The sequence below is a fragment of the Microplitis demolitor genome, chromosome 5 (assembly GCF_026212275.2).
Source record: "Microplitis demolitor isolate Queensland-Clemson2020A chromosome 5, iyMicDemo2.1a, whole genome shotgun sequence".
NCBI classification, from domain to species: Eukaryota; Metazoa; Arthropoda; class Insecta; order Hymenoptera; family Braconidae; genus Microplitis; species Microplitis demolitor.
Genome location: NC_068549.1, coordinates 9,976,250 through 10,001,076, shown reverse-complemented (window position 1 = coordinate 10,001,076; position 24,827 = coordinate 9,976,250). Strand labels below are relative to the sequence as shown.

The window sequence follows — 24,827 nt, the reverse complement described above, 5'->3', positions numbered from 1 at the left end:
TTTCGACTTTCAAATTCCCGGTTAATTCCACCATGTTGGTTTTAATCAATAAATCTTGAAAACAAAGAATCGATATCTTGAATCGTTTCCATGAAAAGAATCGATTCAAATAATCGAATTACTTACATGAATAAATCGATTCTGGGGAGAATCGATCTTGAATCGTACATCCCTACCCACATGGATGGGTCTTAAGTAGTTTAAAAATGGCTGCATTAAAAAGTATCGTGAAAATTCCACATTCTATTCAAAATATCACGAAATTAATAACTAAAGTATCATTATCTACGAATTCTCTCATACACAAATCACCAGTAAATATTTTCCATAAGTAAATATCCATTAGTGATTTTTAATTAATTTTCTTTTTGAAATGAGTAAGGTTAAGAATTTCGTAATTATTTAGAAAATATTATTTATTGTAAAGATGTATAATGTTTATACAGATCATGTTTGAAACAAAGTACTGCTGGATTTCATACAACTACAAAACGACACGATCTTATGGAATTTTTCGATGAAGAAAAAAACTGGGGTCAGGACCGTATAAGAGTTGGACGTTCGTGGAATAAAGATGAGTTGAGACTCAAAAGTAATCAAGATCTTCACAAATTATGGTAAATTCTAACTTTATTTACCGGTTTTAGTTTTTAAATTATATCCTTAATTAGTAAACACTGGTAATAAATATTAACCGAAAAAATATATTTTTCTTAAAAACTCTATTAATCACTTGAGGAATATTTAAAAATCGCACCGGCGTACAATTGATATATGAAAATATATGAGCTTTATTTTTGAAAAGTGCAATTAAATTAAAAAATATAATGTGTTAACTAATGCGCTGAGTTTTTTTTTTTGTAATTTTGTTCAAATTAAAGTTTTTCAACGGTCACAAATGTAAACTTTAAGTTATTAATTATGATATTTACACAGTAAAAAATATTGTGTTAAAATCAAAATAATCACTGTGTTGAAAATAGTACACACAATATTTGTGTTATTTTCTTAAGGAGGTTCGATCGAAACTAGTGAGTCAAAGTAGTTTTTGATTTTTTTTTGTTTTCTAAATTCTCCTTATAGTTTTAAAAATTTATTATTTTAATTGACAATAACATAACAAATTTATAAATTAATAATTATTAGTCATTTAATGAAAGAAAGTGATGAAATGACTTGGTTATTTTTGATTCCTATGGTTTTATAAAAAGATGTTGCAACAGCGCGTTCTAACTTGGCTGCCTAAGAGAGATCCGAACGAAAATGTAGCCAACGCAACAAATGCAAGAAAATTTAAAAGCAAAATCGGTTAATATCAAAATATATACATTCCACAGCTTATATATTACACTAAATGAAGTACAAATCAAAATAAAAATTCTAAATTGATATGACACTCACACTTTAATCGTAAAATGTGATAATTGAACAAAAATCCAGTTACCAACATGAAAAAAACAAGTAGTATGAATAACAAACTCTTTAAAAGTGTCTAAGCTAAATTTTTCAAAAATACCCTGATAGCCAAGTTGGCGAGAAACTGACGAGAAACTTGCAGCCGCAACTGGACACTAAGTTGACCACTAACAGTTGGTACCTCCAATAGTTGATAGACATTTTCTGAGAAAGTTGGTGGCAAAAGTTGGAAATTCAATAAGTTGACGAACACTTTCTGAGAAAGTTGGTGGCAAAAGTTGCTTGCAAAAGTTGGTGATCATAAGTTGACGGTAATTTTACTTTCAATTTTCTCAGAAACTTGCATTCCAGTTGCGGCTCCATACTGCCGCCAACTTTCTGAGAAAGTTGGCGGTAACTTGTAGCCAAAAGTTGCAAAAGCTGAAGTTGTCGATAACTTGTCGTCAAGTTGGTCGGAAACTAATGAATGACCAACTTTTTCTCGATCAACTCGTGTTATCAGGGACATTTTACGATTAAAGTGTGAGTGTCATATCAATTTGAAATTTTTATTTTGATTTGTACTTTATTTAGTGTAATATATAAGCTGTGGAATGTATATATTTTGATATTGACCGATTTTGCTTTTAAATTTTCTTGCATTTGTTGCGTTGACTACATTTTCGTTCGGATCTCTCTTAGACACCCTCTAACTTCTTAAACATCGATATTCAAATTAAAGCGGGAAAAATTCAATTCTAACCTCATCTCTCTTTTTAATGTATTTCTATCTTTGTTTTTTTTTTCTCAGCTGCTTCCGCGACATTGCCAAACCCTCAATAATATGTATCTCTGTCGATGAACGAGATTAAAAAATAAAGTTTAGCTTTAATTATTTAAATAACTCAATGGTAACATAATATTATTAAAATCTTATCATATTCTAAAAATATTCAAGTTTATGACATGTAGTTTTTTATTTCTTAAACTTGGAAGGTTAATAATGAAAAAAATCGAATAAGTCATGACGGAAACTTGTCCGCCATAAGAGTCTGTGTATAAGAACTTTAAAAACGTCATTTTTAAATCTTTTTTTCTCAAAAACTAGACGGTGGATCATAGTCAAATTTTAAACAACGTGGATAAGTGTACAGAAATAGGTGGGATAGAATAAGGAATAAGCGTGCGACACAATAACGTGCCACACGGTAGACTATTCCGAACACAGGTTCTTTTCTGTATCTTAAAGGTGCTTTTTCATGCTGATGCTTGACGCTGCTTTTTAGCGTCAAATTCAGTCACGTAATGAGAATTTAATATGTTCGCTAACCCAAAAAAATGTAGCGATAAATTATAGCGTTTAGCGCCAAATTGGTCAAATTTAAGCGACAAATAATACACGAGTACACTCGTTTTCATTAATGCCTGGTCCCCCAGACTATAAATTCTTTACCAAGCAGGGGGCCAGGCATTAATGACAATGAGTGTATCGAAAGTCGATGTATCGATGTCAAGTCTTTCATATACATACAAAGTTGACATTTTATCTTTGTACCTTATAATTGATATTTACCTCAAGACTCATTGTAAGCATTTTCTCCGATAACCGGAATTTCTGATCAGAAAGTTGGTGTATATGAGTTTCGACCAACTTGAAGATAAGTTGTCGACAACTTTCAGCTTTTGTAACTGTTGACTGCAAATTGTCTCCAAGTCTTCCAGAAACTTGGCGACAATCTACTGCTGCAATCTGTCGAAAACTTTCTCAGAAACTTGTCGTCAACGTTGCAGCCAACTTGGCTATCAGGGGTCAAAGAATCAAAATAATAGTCGATATAATAACTGGTAACGTAAAACAAAAACCAATCCGATATTTCTCAATACTTATTTTGGGACTCGCTACATTTATGAAATCACAAAGTAACAGATTGTTGTTTTGAAAAGATCGATTATTATCAATGCGATTGTTTGAGTGACTTTAACGTTTAATAACCGTCCAGCAAAAAAGGCTAAACTAAATTTAGCTTTATCGCTACATTTTTTCTAAGTGGCGCACACGTTAAATTCTCATCACGTGACCGAATTTGACGCTAAAAAGCAGCGTCAAGCATCAGCATGAAAAAGCACCTTTAGATTCGGTCGAACCTCCTTACACAGACAATTTGTGTTGAATTTGAATACATAATTCAGGTAAGGTAAGTGTGGATATTACTGCGAATTTTTTTGTTTCGAATATAAATAAACGATAACTGAGTTTTGTTGATTTAAATAAATTATTGCTAATAATTGAAACCTGAAAGAAATTAACTGTACAGTTGTTTTACATGTACAATAAATTTTGAATTTGTTGTTAATGAATTAAAATTGACAGGTTATAGAGGTTGAATATTATACCTTTTTTGCGAGTTCTTGCGCGAAAAGACTTAGTGAAACTAAAAGGCTCTTTTTTCTGAAATCAATGACTCAATTTATACATTTATTGCTTACAGAAGTAAGATAACCTTTTTTTAATACCAAAAATTCAATAAAAATTGAATTTTGATTAATTAATATTATTTATTTACGGAAGCAGTAATTGGTACTAATAAACTGGGCATGTATACATTACTGCGGTTTTCTCAATTACCCGCAGTACTAGAAACGCCTCTAGTTGTATGCATTTGTACCTATTACTGCGGTAGTAAATTTTATTTTACCCTATAAAAATAGTGCGTGTATCAAGTTGTCTGTAAGTTGTTCTTTGTTAAAAATCAACAATGCCTAAAGTTAATAATAAACAGAAGTTTAATAAAAAAATAAATCTAAAGTGATCAAAAAAACAAGATATAATTATAATAAAGCTGACGTAAAATTAGCTTTAGCTGAAGTTCTAGGGGACATAAAAGTTGCTGAAGTTTCTAGGAAATATAATATACCGAAATCAACGATAAGAGCAAGAAAAATTCAGAAATATAGTGACAAACCACCTGGATCATCAACTGTACTTGTAGTTATGAAAAAGAAAATGAACTAGTTCAATGAAATTTTTACTATTGTAAACAAGGTTTCCCAGAAACAAAAAATAAATTGATTGAAAACTCAAAAATACTGTGTGACAATAATAATAGGAAAACCCCATTCCCTAATAATAAACCAGGAAGGTTTTGGCTTGAAAGTTTGTTAAAATGTCCTCTAAATGTCAGAAAGAATTTCTGAAAAGTTATCTGTTACCCGGGCTAAGTTAACAGAGTATCAGATACGAGGATGGTTCACTAGTATTATTAACTACTTCACTGAGTTTTTTACTGATGAAGACTACAAAAATCGATTCTACAAGAATTTTTAATGGTGATGAATTTGGAGTTTCCATATGAGTCCGTCATCAGTACACTGTACTGTGCGGTGTTTACTTGTCATATTTATTTTTATAAATTAATATAAGTCTGTTATTATATGAATAAATTTTATTAATTATTTTATTAAGCTAATAATTATATTTCAAACTTGTTTCATTTTATTTATTCTTTGATCCCGAAGTTTTTTGTAATTGATTCAGCCGTAGTAATAGGCACGCAGTAGTTGGGTCATTCGCAGTAATTGGCACGCAGTTATAGTGGCAAGCCACTTTAGGCCCCGCAGTAATACATGCATATAGACTTGTCTTTAAAATGCTTATTAAAAAAAATATTTCACTGAAAAAAAAATGTGGTTATCGTAACCACTTGAAGTATTACTAATGGTAGATAGTTGTCATAACAAAATGTATCATTGACTTGGCAATACTAGATTGCTGCATTGACTATCTTCAACTTTAAATAAAAGTATTGTCAATTTAACTATATTCTTCGGTTATGTTTCACATACTTCGTATTACTGATTTAACAATTCCTATAGATTGCTATCATAGCAATCCAAATTGTTAATATAGCAATCCGGATTGTAAATATACCAATACGTATTGTTAATATAGCAATACGTATTGCCGTAGCAACCATCTATATAGATAGTTGATTTAGCAAAACTTGTATGGGCAAAATAGTAATTTAACCTTTACGCAAATAAAGTATTGCTATATTAACAATTAACGATTTTCTAAACTTAAGATAATTACTATAACCTAACGGTATTGCTATTACAGCAATATTTTTTTTCAGTGTAGTTTATCTCATTGTTGATTTTTTTTAAGTTAATAATAAGTATAACTTGGGTAAAAAAAAAAATTATTGATATCTTGGATTAAACTTCATTAAATTGCTTCTCTCGCGGTTTTGAATCACCCTGGAAACACGGTGGAATCACGGTGGATCCACGGCGGTTACACAGTGGGTTTTTTATCATGTTATCACCATGATTCCACGGTGGTTACACGGTGTACCCACCGTGATTCCACGTACACCGTGGATACACCGTAGAATCTTGGTGAATACACCGTGTAACCATCGTGGAAACACCTTGTATACACGGTGATAAAATGGCACAAACCCACCCTGTAACCACCCTGGATCCACCATGATTCCATCGTGTTTCCACTCCCAGGGTGTTTCCAGGCTGATTCAAAACCGTCAGGGTTTGAAAGTAAGACCTACGAAAAAAACGCAGTAATACCCACACTTACCCTAATACGAGAAGTAAATTACACACTTTAATTATCTTTAAATATAAAAATTTACCGGCTTATTTTCAAAATTGAAAATATTCCACAAATGAAATTTTAAAGAAAATAGTTTTTTAAAAAATTTTACCGTAACCGTTTTTCTTTTCCAAAATACGTTTTTTAAATGTTAGATACTTGAAAAGATTTTTCCTCAAACTTATGTTTAATCATATTTTTTATATAGCTATGAAGTATGTCACTAATTTAAATTTAAAATTTGATATAGGTATGTCCTTTTAAAAGAAAAAAATATGCTTATGACTATGGAGCATGAATGTAACCGAGCATATGAATACTTTCCTAACCCAGAACGTATTGATAAAGTTGAAGATAGTATGGCTAATTTAGAACAAGTTGTGCGAGAAAGAAATATAGCTTTTCATGAACTCGAAACTGGTGAACATGGGGAACGACCATCGCGATATGTGAACAGTCAACTTGGTAAGTTGATTTTTATTACTAAAGTTATTAAAATTATTTCTTAACAGTTAAAATTTATGTCTTTAATAGGTTTAAAATTTCGTTACAAGCTAACTGAACATGTTATACCTTACTTTATGAATAGTCAATGGAAGAAAAGTCATATTTTCCGATATGGAGGTAATGCAGTATCTAAGTTCAGGTCTTTGTATCGTGAGAAATTATTTATAGAAAAAAAGAGAGAAATTAGGTACGTAGTAAAAAAATATTTTATTTTTATATTTAAATAACGCTTGGGAAAATCCAAAAGTGCACGTCTCATACGCATTTGACCCAATTTTTATAATTGTTTAATTAATTTACTATAGAAGAATTATTGATATTTTTTTTTCGACATTGAAAAGAATATTTGGTAATTGTCCATATTTGGGGTTTCACACATTTTTCAAAGTTCCAAGTGCTTACACCTTAAAGGTCTATAATTAAACGTTTTTCGCGTGTTCTGCTACACGGCGGAAAAAATTTTCTGTATGTGTTTATGTCTCTAACACTAGATATCTATCCGAACCTTGTAACTAAAATGTGCAAAATTGATAAAAATAACATAAAATCATGCAAATTTTCAAAAATAAATATTTTCTAATACATATAAGTAATTTTTTGTAATACCGTAAGAAAGACGGTGACGATAGAAAAGGTCCAACTAAGAGTTAAAATTTTTTTAAACTCTTGAAATAGTGGAAAATCGGCATATTTTGTGTTATTTCAATACATTTACGGTTTATAACAGCTCACCTAAAATTTTAATGCAAGTAGTTTGAACGGTATCCACCTCCCTTTGCTAGTATAGTGTCTGGCTGAAGCCCACAACAGTTTTACGTCGGCACGTACTAGTAAGAGATGTAGTCTAAAGCAACAGTGTGTTAACGTAGCCTTACTGATGAGTCCGTTAACGTACTTGGGACGAAATTACACACATTATGGCAAATAGAAATATATCTTAAGTTTTCGTGGTTGACTCAAGAGTCAATACATAAAAAAATAAGAAAATTATGTCATAGAGTCCAGTGCAGCGCGGAACTGAAAAATTTCTAAGAAACGCCCAAAATATGAGCTTTTTGACACCTTTGGTATACACTTATACCCTATAGACGCTTAATAAACATCTAATTAAAGAAATGTAATTTCAATTCGCCGACAAATTCTTGCGGTTGAAATTGGTTTTATAGCCATTGCTATATTTTTGGTTTTTTACTTCTAAAAAGCAGGTAGAATGACGATTCTAAACAGTTACCGATTATTTTTGAGTTAAAAAAACAAAAGATATACAGCGTGCAATAATTACACAAAAACACATTTTTAATTTCGCGCTCCTGGCGCAACCGCTACACAGGAGAAAAGGATTTCTTGGCACAAAAATTTTTACTCAAAAACAAAAATTTTCTTGGGGCGAGAAAAAAATTCTTGAGCCAAGAAATTTCTTCTAGTTCTAGAAAAATTTTGTCTTCAATTCATAATACAAAATATTTCTTGAGCCAAAAAATCATTTTTTTCTGTATAGAGTGACTGCACTGCATAATATATCCCGAGAGAAAAAAGAGGATATAAACAAAACAGGGTTTTATGTTATGGAATTGTAGGTTTTAGATTTTTATTAATTATAACTAATCAACAAAAGTTTAGACAGTAAATTTCGATAGAGTCCTTCCTATTAATAAAATCAAGGTATTTAAAAAATAACCGTGTTAATTCACAGTGTTTTTTAAAAATATATCGTGTTTTCAGTTTCATACAAGATAATCGACGTAAATGGTTCTTTATACTGAAATAGTTATTTTTAGGTATATTTCTTTGAGAAATATAGCTAGTGTAAAGAGTCTCATGTTACGATTTCCAAAAAATTTTGTTATAATATATTTTGTTTTGTGGAGAAATGCCAAAAAATACCATCGGTTCAAATACATATAAATACATTAGGGTGATTCATTTGAAACGAACATTTTTTTTTAACTTCCCGCTAAGAAAATCGCAAATTTTCAAAAATTCGGGAAGTTATTGGTTTCACCCCGATTTGTGAAAATCGAAATTCCAACAGATGTCGACGATTTGAAGTTCTAGGAAGCTATTCTGACTAAATTCAAGATGATGTCCGAGTGCATGTATGTATGTACGTACGTACGTATGTAAATATTCTGTAACTTTTGAACGGATCAACCGATTTTTATTTTCGAGGTGTCATTCGACGCGGCTTGTTATTTACTATAAACACTGAAAATTTGAGCTTAATCGGTAGGGCACGTTCGGAGATATTTAACAAATAAAATTTGTTCAAAAATGTTTTTTTTGAATAACTTTTAATTCGCTCGATGGATTGATTCCAAAATCTAATCAGCTCTAAAACTTTGTAAGCCGCGTCGAATGCCGCCTCAACAATCAAAATCGGTTCATTCGTTCAAGAGAAACCGTTAACGAAAGAATTGAAAAAAAAAAAAATTTTTTTTTAGTATTTTGGAAATTTCTCAAAAACGATTCGATAAATCAATTCCAAAATTCATCAGTTGTAGAACTCAATAAAACGCGTCGATTGCTACCTTAAACGTCTTAATCGGTTTATTCGTTCGAGAGATATCGTTATAGAAAAAATTTTAAAAAACGTTATTTTTCGAAAACAAAGGCATACAAAACTATTTTCGGAGCTCGAAATAGGCGGGAAGTTTTGAGGCTGGCTCACAGGGTCAACCGACAGACCGATTTTTTAGTTTTAAACTTGAGCATCAAAGTTTTCCCATTTGAAAAGCATTGTAAATCAGATAACTTTTTTTTTTCAAATTATGATAACTTAGCCCAGTTTTGAGCTATCGTTTTGAAACTAGTTTTTATTTGTAGAGTAATTGTTGCTTTTTAAACGTGTATAAAGCGTTTTTGGTCTAACTGGATCCATGTCGATTGTGTCAGCTCCGAAAGTCAATTTTTAACTTTTTTCATTTATTTTTGTTAATAGTGAAGAAACGGCTCATCTTACAAAAAATATGCATAGATATATGCATTTTAACATTTTACAGTTAAAAAGATTAGTACCATAGTATGCTTACAATTTTTTTTACTGTAAAATGTTAAAATGCATGCAATATCAATAAGTTTATACCAAATTACACATGTATTTAACAATATTATTTTATTTTTTCTAGTCATCAAAATAACTTAGTAAAGGTTATCCTCAAACGTTTCCCGAATGTGGACAAAGAAGCATTGAAAGCCGCCTATCCTAAAGCTAATGTCGAAAAACTCTTGAGCCATCCACGTTCAAGGGGTCATTATGTACCTTAATTATCTTATTTAAAATAAAAAAGTTAAAATAATTAAATCGTGAGTTAAAGATAAAATTTTATTTCATCACCTGACTAGCTTGTACATTTTATTTGGTAATTCTAATATAATTACATTGCACAAATAAATTATTTCGAAATCACATGAGCGCGAAATACTTAAATAATTGTCAAAAAAAAAACCCATTGTGATGTTAACGTAAATATATAAAGCTAAAAATAATTGATATTGATACACTTGTCATACAATTTATGATAGAATATTGTAATATTTAGTTAAATATTCACTACTGAATGTTTAAATATTTTTTCTGTTTTATCATCAAATGAGGCCACCATGTATGTAACTTTTTTTTTTTTTTTTTTTTTTTTTTTTTTTTTTTTTCATTTTTATTTATATTTCTACTTCTATCACAATTTCATAATAGCTGCATTATACAATTATTTACGTGTATAATCTATATTTTTAATTAATTAATTAATTACAATTTTGGTAATACAATTTTTTTTTTTTTGAATAAAATAGTCAGAACAATTTACTTTATAAAAAAAAACTAACGAAGTATTAACAAATGATTTAAAATAAATATTTAATTAAATAGTAAGTTGAAAATAATTTGTCATGTAAAAAAATAAAAATTTTTACTTAAAATTTTTATACTTAAATTTTCTTATAAAACTAATTAATAAAAAAAAGAGCTTAATAATTTCCTCACTTCCATTCAAACTTACTTTTTATTTACGCTATTGTCGCAAAATAAATTTTTCCAATTTATAAATTTAAAAAATTTTAACATTTAATAAAGCACCATAATTTATAAAATCATATTATAAATATGAATAAATGATTATTGTAATTATTAATTTACAGATTTATATAAAAAAAATTTTACAAGATGAAAAATAAAAACGACTGATCGCGTTTCAAATAATTTTGACATAAAGAAAACAATGTACTTTTAAGATGAGGAAATATTTGTTTGATACTAAATAACTGAATTTATAATTAATAGTACATATTATAATATTACACTCGTAGCGTACTTAGTGGATATATCAATTTGTTATCGTTCTCACATTAGACGTAAATATAATAGGAGACATCCATACGATCAATAACATATTTGTTCACAATTTTCCCTCATTTAACAGTCCTGTTATAAATTAGTATACGGTACATTCATAATATATATTATATGGGTAACATAATTAGGAATATATTTATATATCTATGGATGTATATTGCACTATTTTTTTCGAATATTGTTTAAAATGTACACAGAAAAAAAAGAATTCCTTGGCCTAGGAAGTATTTTGCAATATAAAATGAAGCCAAAAACTTTCTTAGTACTAGGGAAAATTTCTTGGAACAATAAATTTTTTTTTTTTGTGCCCCAAAAAAATTTTTTCTCACCTCAAGAAAATTTTTGTTATCAATTCATAATGGAAAAAAATTTCTAGAGGCAATTAAAAACTTTTGCGTCAAGAAATCCTTTCTTATTATGTATAATCGTAGCTGCACTTTTAATAATAAATTACGAGTTTTCTCATATATTTTTATGATTTATTATAATTCCAAAAAATTTAAGGAATCAAGTTGTTTGAGTATTCATTAAAAGAATATAATTATACAGTCAACTAGCCATCATAAGCCTCGCCGTAATAAGCCTCTTCCCCTCAATTGGCTGTTAATGAGTCCTACAGCTTCTCTCACTTAATCACTTCTTTGAGTTTCGAACCAGACAGCCCGTTATGAGCCTCCGTTAAAATTGTCAAAATTATAAACTAACATTACAAAAAAATAGACAAATTAATGATGAAAATTTACTATCTATGTTTCGCAGAAAATAATGGGATCAACATGAAGTAAAATATAATCTATTATTCAAAATTGTGATCATGAATTAATTTCGAAGTTTCTGTTACAATTAAATAGTTTGACTGAGAATTAACTTCATCAATTGAAATAATATTATTATTACTGGAATTAATACCGTAATTATTATAATTTTTTGCATTATAATTATTATTAGTGTAAAAAAATAAGTATTTATTTTAGCAATAAAATCACTAAAAAAAATCGGGATACTGGTGTAAATAATAAAACGTAAATATAACGTTTAAAATCATATAAAATAAAACACGCTTATAATAGGTAGTCGAGATCAAAACTACACAGTAAAAAATATTGAGTATCTGCGTTGAAAATGGCCCGTGATCAAATTTTTTTTGTGTTAAATCAACACATTTCACAGTGTTACTTGAGAATTTTAAATTGATCTACTATTTAAAACTATAAAAGTGTTACCCGATACAAAAGTCCAAATCATCATCATTTATAAAGTGATACTTTAAAATTAACAGTAAATTTATGTTAAAAACTCAATCGATAGTCAAGAAATAATTATTTTGGAAAAATTAGAGTGAAATCGACATTTTATAAACGTCAACTAAACTTAAAAATTTCCATTATGATTATATTAAATTTATGATTTGTTAAAAACTGAAATGTTTATCATACTAATCAAAAAGATTTAGTTATAATTTCGAATTATTCCATCGAATGTAAATATTACTTTTACAACTGGTATGAAATATTACGTGATTTTTTTTAAATTTTGACTCTAATAAAAATAATGTTCACTGTTAAAAAATAATTCAATGTTGAATAATAATTGTTGTCACTTTTGAAAACCGAAAAATAATATATAAATTATATTTACTGAATGTTCATGATACAAAAATAAAATGTAAAAATTAACATTTTTTTTTGTCGTCACTAACATTGAAAAAGTGTTGAATTTACTTTTAGTGGTATTACCCGAATTTTTAGTTTACATTTTAACACAAATAGTCTGTGTTAAAAAATAACACAAACACTCTATGGATCACTTTTAAAACTCAGATTATGTTATTTTAAAACAATGCTTTTTACAGTATAAACATGCGGTAGTGGGGAGTGTGAAATTCCAAGAAAAACTTCCCTTACGTTTCCTAGATCAGGCTTGCAACGATAGTCGACTGTAATATATGCTTTATACGGTTTTTTGAAATACATTTTGTTTAAGCATTCTAACTTTATTCCAAACCGAAATTTAATTAGATTTTTACAATGAATTTCAATAACTTGATGTTTTAGATATTTTTGTAAAATCAATATAAAATATCTTGTGTATCAACAACTTAAATACTTGAGAAATGCCTTTTTAAATGAGTATTTTATGCCATATTATGTATTATTGCAAATCTAAGGCATCACTCTTACAAGTTATCAACTTAGTTGTTTCTACTAAGTTTGGATGATCATAAAAATTGCAAGTAAACCACATGATTATAATTGCTGACTGGAATACTAATTTTAAAAAATGTTTATTTTGTTGTGTGTTTATAAGCAAGACTCAAAACATGCACTTCTTAAATAAATATTTTATAAAATGTACCCACAACGTTTTAGTTATGGGATAAAGATATTATGAGTTTGTCTAATTACAACATACAAGACTTTATTTTGTAGCGTTATTGGATTTATAATTACGTAAGTGATGATTATACAACTTAACTTTTTATTTTGGTGAAACGGGTAGTAAATGTTGCCAAGTACATTCAAGATCTTTACTAACGTCTGAGCAACGCCGATGTAATTTATTTTCTGGTGGAAGAGTTACCATTGGAAACTCACCCTAAATAATAAATAATTATAACGTTAATCATGTTAATTTTAATTATTTATTTTTAATAATATATGTATTGATTTACCATTTTTGCATTTGCCCATAAAGTTTCTAATACTTCTCGAAAAGCACATAATTCAGCATAATTTGTAAAATAAATAACCCAGTCTCCACTACTTTCGTGAACTTCTCGACAAGCGAATTCCTGAATGAAAATTAACAAAAAAATGTAATTAAGTATTATTAACTTCTTATTATCGAACCGATTAACGTCCTACACGGAAAAAAATTATAGCAATTGTTCCTAGTACGTTTATAAAACATCAATCTATAACGTTGTGGTAATAATTATTTGGAATTATGAGATATACGCCCATAATTTTTGGGAAAAGTTGCCGTAACGATTAAGAGAACAATTCCTAAAACTATGCCTATGGTAATAGTTTCTATATCGTATGATAATGAATACCACACTCATGGCAATAGTTCCCATAATCACACAGTAATAAACTCTATATCACATTGAAACGGTTCCTAGGTGCGTATGAGAATCAACCCTATACATTATGGTAACCACGCCCATAATATGTGAGAAGTATTCCCATAGTATTATGGTAATCGTTTTCATATTAATATGACTAACGTTACCATATATTATGGTTAATAGTTACTATAATATTATAAAAATAATTACCATGATAGTAGAGTAACGATTACTATGATAGTATGATAACCATTACCATAATATTTAGGAATATTTCACAAAAAATTAGGAACTTCCAAATGTTATAGTAATCGTTACCATATATTATGGTAACTATTATCATAATATTATGGTAACCTTTACCACAGCAGTATGGGAACGATTGTCATAATGACATCGGAATTATTACCACAATTTTATAGAAGCTATCCCGATATTGTATATGAATGAAATTTATATAGATAGGAACGGTTACCATAATTTTTATGGGTGCTTTATGAGAACTACTCCCATAATATATTTTAATCGTTGCCATAAATTTCTCTCCGTATACTTAAAATAAAAATTTAAAAAACAATCACCGAACGACTATTACTAAAACAACTTAAGAATGTTTTTTACAATAAAAATAATGAGTATTAACAAAAGATAAAAAGCAAAAAAATTAATTTAAAATTATTTACCAAAATGCACCATGACTGTTGAGCTAGAGGTACACGAAACGCCGTTAAATCTTCAACAGTTGCACAAGAAAGTGTCTGTCCTCTTTGAGTTCCTGGAAAAACTTCTTTTATAGTTACTAAATGTTTTGTAGTAGCAACTAAACTACAAGGTAAAGGATTCTTCTCTTCTGAACTATCAAACAATCCAGAAGCACTTTGTACGAAACTTTGAAGCCACTCAGAAGCAACATATTCATCAGGTGCAGCAAATTGGAAAGACTTATTAGGTTTTAGAAGTATTTCAAATGTATGAGGCCGATGAGAATTAGGGATTCGTCTACAACCTTGACAAAGACCTCCCTTCAGCGGAATAGCACGTTTCGGAAGTCGTTGATTTGAGTCTGTAAACACATAAACTACTCCTCCTTTCAGAACAAAATAACCGGCTTCCCAAGGATGTGTCGGAGCATTAGGATGTAATGATTGATATGAATGTGGTCGAAACATAAGATCTCCTTCTTTCGTTGGGCCACAAGGAGTACTAGGGGGTGATATATGATCATCTTCCATATAAATTAGACTGTAATGTTCTATTTTTTCATCTGAGTCTACAGCTGTCTCTGACATAATTGAATGTTTAAGATTTATCATATTTTCATAATTAAGTTCTTTTACTGCTGGTAATCTAGGCTTGGATGGTGATCGCCTCATAGCTATTTCAAGGTGCGTTATAATTTCATAAGTTGTTTTAGAACAACCTGTTGAAAATAAATATTGCATTTCATAGTCCGCGTTAGATATTAAAATTGTTTGTGCATTTGGTCCAATCATTATAACGTCTAATTCATTATACGGTATTACAAATTGATTACTATAAGTATTGTCAGATTTAAAACCAGTTAAGTATAGTGTTTTATCTGTTAATAAAGTAAGCATCGGTCGACTATCACCGTTAGTCATATATGAACTTCGAACTTTATATACTTTATATAATTCTTCTGTTTTATCTCTGTAAATATCCCGTTTAAAAATTTCCCTGAGTTTTAGACTTATTTTTTCACCACTAAAGTTTTGTTTTTCTGCAACAATATTTTCTTGCACTTCTTTATCTAAATTATCATTAAAATCTTTAAAAGAATTTAAATCCACTTTAATACCCTTTATAAATAAAGTACTATTTTTTTGAGTCTTGTGATTCTTTTTAACTTGAAATTTACGTTCAGTTATAGATTTCAAAAACCTACCAAGTAACGATGTACTTGAAGGAGCTTGTCGAAGAGTTGAAGAACTGATAAATCTTCCATTATCACTGGGCAAGATTGAAGTAATGTTTGATTTTTTAACAGGCGAAGCCAAATGTCGAGAATTTTTTCTATCTTCAAGGTCAGCAGAAGTTGTCATGCTATCAACATCTGACCAATCACTAGAACTTGAATATTTTTTAGTGGTCGCTGATTGTGGCATTTCTAATTTAACAACAGGATCTTCAACAATATACCCGTATTCTTTTTCAACAAAATAAGCTTCTTGTGCTTCATTATCAGCTAATTCAATCTCCGTTGTTGGTTTGAAATTTTTAGCAGGATCCTCTTGACCTTCTGGTACTCCACGTTCTAATATTGATGGGCCACAAGTACACCTATAATTTTTGCATGACTTACATTCATTACGATTAAAATTAGTAGCAACAGATGATGAATAATAATCAGAGTATGCATTTCTAGTATTAATACTCTTTTGAATGTAAGGTGAATCTCCATTAGCACACCAGCTATATCTTCCTTTCTGTGTATCTTTTTTTTCTACAGAATTAACTGGTATAAAACTCATTGAAAAATCTGAGTAATTTTCGTCATCATCTAATTTCATTGTTTTAAAAATATCTTCATGAAAACTTACACGTTTTTTAGTCTCACCGCGTTTCTTTTTACGCTGTCTACGTTGAACAGCAGTTTCTGATCCAGAAGATGATAAAATACTTGTATCTGTCATATTTACAGTATTTAAAATACTGTAAGGAGTTTCAGGACAACAATCACAATCAGAAATAGTCATACTGAGTTCTAATAAATTAGTGTCATTGTTGATAACATATGAATTACGCGAGTCAATATTTTTTTTAAAACTGTAACTACCATCTGCATAGTAGTTACTACGTTTAACATAATCTTTTGATAAATTATCATAAGCATTATTTACTTTATCCATTCGTAATGTATTCAAACTATTATCATGTAGATGATGATAATCTTTAAGAGTTTCTAAGCTAGAACAATTTAATTCATTGTCATCAATCTTGTTAGTAACAATATTTTGATTGGCAATGTCACTATTTGTCACAATCGTATATTTATATTTAGAATATATTGGAGGTGAGTGGCCCGGTATTTTTCCATCTTCACTTGAATCACTCGATGAAAATGAGCGATCTAAATTTTTGTTATCTTGGGCACAATCAATTATCATAGATTTATATTTATTTCTATACTTAGGAACGTCGTCCATTGATGAATCCTCCTTAAACAAAGTAATGAATAGTATGTCAGTTGGAAATATAATTAGTGACTTATATCCTATTCAATTAATTAGTTTTCTACATAACATTTAAAAGTGTTCAATTTACTTTTCGTATCACCCGAATTTTGTGTTTAAATTTTAACTCAAATTGTCTGTGTTAAAAAATCACATAAATATTGTGTGGACCGTTTCTAACACACAGATTATGTTGATTTTAACACAATATTTTTTACTGTGTATACATGTGTACAATGATCTGCAGTCATATAGGAAGTATAATTACGATAATCGATAAAAAAATATATATAATTAAATATTTTACTTCTTTGTAACTGCTTGCATCTGTTTCATTAGCCATATCTATATCACTATCTAAAGCAACACCACTGTCACCAGGAGAAGCAAGACTTGAAGTGATACTTGACGACCTTAAATGTAATGATAGTGCTGTTCCTGATGGTGAACCACTCATAGGCCGCTGCGGCATATAATTGCATATATCTAAATATGTGACATCCTAAAAAAAAATTATTAACATATTAGATAATTTTACCATTTATTTCCATTCCGATAATAAAAAACAAAAAAAAAATAAAGCTAATGAAAACAAATTAAAAAAACAAAAAAAAAAAAAAGATACAACGATAACCCGTTACTTTAAAAACTTTACAAATACAAACTTTGATATATATATATATATATATATATATATATATATATATATATATATATAAGTAAAAGTCGGATATTGTTTATTAAAGTGATAATTGTTACCAGGAGGGCGATATTAGCATTTACATACAGAGAAAATAAACAGAGGTAAAAATGTATATCAGTTCAAAGTTTAAAATCTTTTATTTGATTAATGAAAAGTATTAGTATCCATTCTATAAAAAATGTTTAATTAATTATAAAATTAATTGTTTTTATTATACGCTAAGTAATAAATATATATATATATATATATATATATATAAAAGATTAAATATTTTTAGATTAAAGGAATCAAATTGATATCAATTTAAATTAATAAAGTTTATCACGAAGTTCATGTCAACAGTGCATTTAACTTTAATAAACAAAAATGTTAATATCGAAAAATAAATGAATGATGATTTCAATATTGTAAATTAATAAAGCAATAATGACATGCAAAATACCAAGGAGTATCTACACAGTAAAAAATATTGTATTCAAAATCAACATAATCCGTATGTTAGAAACGGTCCATACAATGTTTGTGTTATTTTTTAACACAGACTGTTTGTGTTAAAATGTAAACTAAAAATTCGGGTAATACCACTAAAAGTAAATTCAACACTTTTTCAATGTTAGTGACGACACAAAAAAATGTTAATTTTTACATTTTATTTTTGTATCATGAACATTCAGTAAATATAATTTATATATTATTTTTCGGTTTTCAAAAGTGACAACAATTATTATTCAACATTGAATTATTTTTTAACAGTGAACATTATTTTTATTAGAGTCAAAATTAAAAAAAAATCACGTAATATTTCATACCAGTTGTAAAAGTAATATTTACATTCGATGGAATAATTCGAAATTATAACTAAATCTTTTTGATTAGTATGATAAACATTTCAGTTTTTAACAAATCATAAATTTAATATAATCATAATGGAAATTTTTAAGTTTAGTTGACGTTTATAAAATGTCGATTTCACTCTAATTTTTCCAAAATAATTTTTTCTTAACTATCGATTAAGTTTTCAATATAAATTTACTGTTAACTTTTAAGTAATACAGTGAAATTTGTTGATTTAACACAAAAATTTAATACGGTCCGTTAAACACAGATACGCAATATTTTTTACTGTGTGTGTTGATTTACTTTCTTAAAAAAAAAATAACAATAAACATAAACTTACCAGTTGCAGAGTAAATGATACATTTTCTAAACCAGCTAAAAGATTGATTAACTGATGAGTTTTGTCAGCGTCGCGAACAAGAGCATGAGGAAAATACTGTTTCTTCAAGACGTTTATATCTCGGAGAAAACATGCTAAATAACTCTCAAAAATACTTTCACTCAAAGTATGATAAAGCCAAGCACGACCTAAAAAAAATTTTAAATAATATAATAACAACAATAGTAAATATTAATTTTAAAAAATATTAAAAGTTAATAAATACCTTTGCCAATAGATGTTAAGACGCTTTGTAAAGCATGAATTACAACAATTGTATCATGATGACTAAGTTCACGAACCATACCCCAATAACCATGTTTTTCAACACGTAAACCGTGACGTAGAGCACGGTCTAACCAGTAAACTAGCCAAGAATCTCCATCCAACACAACTGTTCCATATAAACTTTGGGCATAAACCTGAACCAAAAAAAATATACTATTATAATTTAAATTATTCACTAAAATTTCATATGAATAAAAATAAATAACAATTAAATACACTCAATAAAATATTTCGCAATTCTTCAGCAATAGAGTTTATTTCAATGTTAATTATGCGTCAAATTATTAAATAAAACGTGATATAATTATTAATTATTGGAGTTAATAATGCGAATAATTAATTGTTTAAAAAAAATTGCATAACATATTATAGATTATAAGCACTATTGAAATTTTTAATCAATATTGAAGACACCTTAAACTATGTGATAAAATAAATCAAGAAAGAGCGATCATAAGTAGATTTTAAATGATTGCAAAAGATATTGAGTGTGTATGAACGATAATTTCCTTTTACTTTTGTCAAGTTGTCAAGTATTCTAAAATTGACTGTAGGTATAGGTATATGTGCATATGTGTTTGCACATATATACATATATTTTAAACAGCCTTGACGACATTCATACGAAAAGACGTGTTAGTACATATACTTACCAGTTTAACAGCTTTCGTGAGCTCTTGAAGTATTCTGCCTTTTGACAGCACTTTGTCTGTACACAGATCCATATCTTCTTGGGCTGGCATTATGTTGTTTTTATTTACATGACTATTATCTTTAAACAAATTAATTTAACTCAAAAAACTGATAAATTTTTTAAAAGAAACCACGACGATGGGCACGTCCTTTCTTGACAGCACCGTACTGATACAGTCAAGCCGGCTCATTGATTTTATGAGCGCGCATGTCACGCGGTAATTTTAATTCATTTTATAATTAAATTTTTAGTGGTTTAAATAATTTACTTTATTAATTCATTTTGAACATATGATATTTGTGATACTTTGAAGAATATTCTTCCTTTGTAAATAATTTGATGTGTTGCTATCTTTTTATTCATTGAGTCACAATATTTTTTTCAATTATGTAATTTATGTATGGAAGAGGTACTATCTGGAGAGGAAAGTTTTCACGATAAAATTGTTAACAGCTACAATAATTGTTTTGGTTCGTCGTGGAAATTTTATGTTTATATTTAGTAAATTAAAAAGTTGTATTAATAGTTTTAGTTTTTTACAACGATATGATCAAATGCAGAATTTATAACTACATTTTAGTTAATAGTTTCAACTGAAATAATTGTTTTGATTTTTACACTGAGAAAAAAAACTTTTCTCACGAGTTAACATTCTTATGGGCTAAGAAATTATTGTATTACTAGTTTTCAATAAATTAATTACTTAATACAACATGTACTTTTTTGGCTGAAGAAAAGTTATCTTAGCAATAGAACACTAGCTTTAATTTAAGTCATTTTGGTCAGAGTGAAGAAAATTATTCGAAATTTGAATTAAGCAATTTCTATATGCAATAATTAATTTCTTTTAGTTTAAAACAAAAAGTTTTGAAAATCCAAAAGTGCACGTCTCATGTGCGTTTGGCTTTATTTTTACAATACTTTATTTAATTAATTTACTGTAGAAGGTTTATTAATGTTATTTTTTCCACACCGAAAAGAATATTTTTGAGCTAAAAAAAAAAAACATAAAGCATGCAATAATCATACATTTTAAATTTTGCGCTCCTGGTGTGACTGCTAGCACTCTAGTAACTGCACTACATAGTATATCTCATGAAAAAAAAAAAAGGACACAATCAAATCAGGACTTTATATGTGGAATTGTAGGTTTTAAATTTTTATTAATTATAACTAAACAACAAAAGTTTAGCCAGTGAATTACAATAGGGTTCTTTCTAAGGTTTTCAAAAAATAATCGTGTTAATAGACGGTGCTTTTTTAAAATTATCGTGTTTTCAAATTTCATATGAGATAATTGACGTAAATGATTCTTTGGACTAAAATATTTATTTGTAAATAAATTTATCGATCAATCGACTCAAAACTAAGTCACAATTAAAGTTTACTAAATTGTCTACATAATGGTATATGGTTTATCTTATTTCTACGTACTAATGAAAGTATAACAGAGACTTAAATTAAGTGAATCGGGCGAAAATTTTATAGCGGCTATAATGCACGCTTAACGCGGTGGGTTATGAGTAGAGGTGGGTAGTTCCGGAAACATTCCGGATTGAACCTGGAACGTTTCCGGAGCGAAAAAGAACTAGTTCCTGGAATCATATCCGTGGAACTATTTAATGTTTTTAATTCTCATGAAGGTTCAGTATTTAGAACGTATACATACAAAATATTTCAGTATACACAACATCATGCTATGCGACCTACGTGTTTAAGACGCATTCACGGCGAACTATATTATTTTATACTAAATAGAGAATGAATTATGATTGGTATTCGTATCCGTATTGGATACGTATCCGACAAAAGACATAGTTCATGGAACTATACATGCCCGGAACTACCCATCTCTAGTTATGAGGCGAGCAATAATTTATTAATCCAAAAATTATTATTTTTTTTTCTTTTGAAGGAAATTTTTTTTCTCAGTGTATCAACAAAACTTTTCATTCTAAATTCTGAGATTTTATTAGTGAATTAAATTTAATAAAAAATCATTTTTTGCAAATCGATCAAAACTTCAACTATTTCACAAAGCTAGCCAATATTTTTCTTGATTTCTGTTTCATTCTTATATTCACTTTCTTTTTCAATTACTTGTGAAGTCCACATACTAAATTTTGCTTTACCTACTTTTTTTCTGTGCAGATTAATTTATACGTTTCCGGAAATGATCTATTAGCTTTTATTCATAAAATTCGTGGATAGCCTTCACTTAAATGTTGTGTCTTGATCAAAATAGCCCCTGTTTAAAAAACCTCATAGAATCCAATATATTCTCATAAATTCTCATAGAGGTTTTATGAGAATAAATGAAGTTTATAAAAAAGTACTATAGTCAAGTATGGGTATTACAAGGTTACTAGAATAGGGAGATTGGGACAAATTTGTGTCGCTGATCCCTTTTTTTATTGCATGCCATTTTTTTCTATGAAAACACTACCATAATATCGTTTGTGTCTGTAACATTTCAGAGCGATAGTTAATCATTCCGTGATTTTCAATACCGATAGTAGAGTAATATAAAGAATTCTCCAATTTTGTTACATCTGTTATCCCTGATAACACGAGTTGATCGTGAAAAAGTTGGTCATTCATTAGTTTCCGACCAACTTGACGACAAGTTATCGACAACTTCAGCTTTTGCAACTTTTGGCTACAAGTTACCGCCAACTTTCTCAGAAAGTTGGTGCCAGTATGGAGCCGCAACTGGAATGCAAGTTTCTGAGGAAATTGAAAAGAAATTTACCGTCAACTTATGATTGCCAACTTTTGCAAGCAACTTTTGCCACCAACTTTCTCAGGAAGTGATCGTCAACTTTTTGGATTTACATTTTTTGCCACCAACTTTCTTAGAAAATGTCCATCAACTATTGGAGGTACCAACTGTTGGCGGTCAACTTGGTTCCAGTTGCGGCTGCAAGTTTCTCATCAGTTTCTCACCAACTTGGCTATCAGGGTAGATGCCGTTACTTTAATATTCAAAACTTTCATATAATTCTTAAAAAAATTAAAAAACCACGGGATCATGCATGGTACAGAAAACACGGTATCATGTTTAATAATACATTTATGAGCAATAATTTTTATCCGGGTAGTTTTGCTTGTAGGAAAAATGAAAACAATAATCGAATTCTTCTGAATAAAAATTCCTACGAAAAATGATGACGGACTGAATAAAAATTGTAAAAAATTAGTTCATGCTTTTGTTACATACTGGATAATTTCCAATATTAATTAAAATATTTTTGAATATTTAATTTTCTATTAATGTCCAGGTTTGGCCTCATTAAAGTGTCTATAGACCCCTGGTGGGCCGTGGTCGTCGATTATTTTATTAATTATTAATTTTAATTGTTTTTCGCGATTTTAAGTACTTTCGATGCCGGTTCCAACTCCATATAATTATTTTTACAATAGCAGGTGAATGGTAGGAAAATCGGCAGGAAATTTGAGGGAAACCCGAACTGCTGTTGAGCGCTCAGGGTTATAGGACAGGGTGGAACAGCTGATAAGCGCTCGCCCCTTGGTGGTAATAATATTATGGACGGCCATGGTGTAGGTGAAAATATTGGGGGTGCCAATCGGCACCCCAAAATAAGGTTGAATTAAATTAGGATTAATTGTATAATTTATTAATAATGGAGAGCAGAGGTTCGAGCTCCATGAGCTCTCTCGTAAGACTGACTATTTAGTCATTATAAAAAATATAGTAGAGCCAATAAAGTTGACAAAATGTTGACGCTGCATCTCAGGTTCCCTGTGAGAGAATCGTCGTGGCCCGGGTCTCATGCATCGTCATCTGTTTTGACTACCCGCGAGCCACGGCGACTCTCTTATCGTAACCGATTTCCGTTACATTGAATAAAATTAATTTATTAAAAATAATTAATTTAATTTAATCAATAAAATATTACGGGAACGTAACACTTTACAAAGTATATACAAAATATTGTAATGAATATTAATGGCTCTGTAGACTTAATAAAAAAAAGTTAGTTATATTTCAAATTTTTTTATAGTTAAAGTCGGGTTCCAGATTCAGACAGCCAAATGCGATTAAAATAGAAAGTTCAATGAGTTGAATCAAATCAAAGCGTTATAATAGACAAAATATTTTCTTGATAATATTACTTAAACTAACAAAACGATTGCAATAAAATATGTAGTGATCGAAAGACACTATAAAATGGTAAACTCGATTCAACTTTAGGTACATTTGATAAATAATATATTATATACCTAGGCCAGTAAAATAAGAAAAGTCTCAGACCACATGTAATTGTTGGCCGAGGCAAAGCCGACTTCCCTTTTTTTTTAATATATTTAATTTTCTAGGCGGGAAGTTAAAAATTTTTTCCCTTACGTCCATATGCTAGCATTCTTTTAAACGACTTCTCTGATTTCTCCAATGACTCGAAAATTCGATCAAGACAGTAGTTTCAGCTAGGATCAATGCTTAAGAAAATCTATAGAAAATCAGGACTCACTGGCTTATGCTGAAAGAAAAATTTTTTTTAACTTCCCGCTAAGAAAATCGACGATTTTCAAAAATTTCGGGAAGTTATTGTTTTCACCCCGATTTTCGAAAATCGAGTTTTCATCAGATGTCGACGTTTTGAGGTCCTAGGAAGCTATTCTGACTATTTTCAGAATGATGTCCGAGTGTGTGTATATGTGTGTGTGTGTGTGTGTGTGTGTGTGTGTGTGTGTGTGTGTGTGTGTGTGTGTGTGTGTGTGTGTGTGTGTGTGTGTGTGTGTGTGTGTGTGTGTGTGTGTGTGTGTGTGTGTGTGTGTGTG

The 24,827-nt window shown here is 29.2% G+C and overlaps 2 protein-coding genes across 3 annotated transcripts; one reads left to right on the top strand and one right to left on the bottom strand.

The window, feature by feature from the left end:
• Positions 1-162: 162 nt before the first annotated feature.
• On the top strand, positions 163-9,834 carry LOC103568732 (39S ribosomal protein L47, mitochondrial). Its single transcript, XM_008545691.3, has 5 exons — positions 163-331; positions 447-617; positions 6,255-6,469; positions 6,539-6,698; positions 9,637-9,834. Exons 1-5 carry the CDS (start codon positions 207-209, stop codon positions 9,773-9,775), a joined length of 810 nt encoding a protein of 269 aa, XP_008543913.1. The 5' UTR covers positions 163-206; the 3' UTR covers positions 9,776-9,834.
• Positions 9,835-10,175: 341 nt separating this feature from the next.
• LOC103568733 (uncharacterized) lies at positions 10,176-22,335 on the bottom strand. Of its 2 annotated transcripts, XM_008545692.3 has the most exons (8): positions 22,161-22,335; positions 19,984-20,440; positions 19,269-19,464; positions 19,004-19,191; positions 17,431-17,625; positions 14,613-17,108; positions 13,531-13,650; positions 10,176-13,454 (listed from the first exon to the last, which is right to left on the bottom strand). In XM_008545692.3, exons 2-8 carry the CDS (start codon positions 20,071-20,073, stop codon positions 13,338-13,340), a joined length of 3,402 nt encoding a protein of 1,133 aa, XP_008543914.1. In that variant the 5' UTR covers positions 20,074-20,440; positions 22,161-22,335; the 3' UTR covers positions 10,176-13,337. The 2 variants fall into 2 exon arrangements, with proteins under 2 accessions (XP_008543914.1, XP_053595594.1); XM_053739619.1 differs by lacking the exons at positions 19,984-20,440; positions 22,161-22,335 and adding an exon at positions 19,547-19,917.
• Between the last annotated feature and the right edge of the window lie 2,492 nt (positions 22,336-24,827).

Coding starts and splice junctions, on each gene's coding strand:
- LOC103568732 (XM_008545691.3), top strand. CDS start 207: ATGGCTGCATTAAAAAGTATCGTGAAAATTCCACATTCTATTCAAAAT. Junction 618..6,254: donor CAAGATCTTCACAAATTATG/GTAAATTCTAAC, acceptor AATTTGATATAG/GTATGTCCTTTTAAAAGAAA. Junction 6,699..9,636: donor GAAAAAAAGAGAGAAATTAG/GTACGTAGTAAA, acceptor TATTTTTTCTAG/TCATCAAAATAACTTAGTAA.
- LOC103568733 (XM_008545692.3), bottom strand. CDS start 20,073: ATGCCAGCCCAAGAAGATATGGATCTGTGTACAGACAAAGTGCTGTCA. Junction 19,465..19,983: donor TCACGAAAGCTGTTAAACTG/GTAAGTATATGT, acceptor TTTTTGGTTCAG/GTTTATGCCCAAAGTTTATA. Junction 13,455..13,530: donor TATGGGCAAATGCAAAAATG/GTAAATCAATAC, acceptor TTTATTATTTAG/GGTGAGTTTCCAATGGTAAC.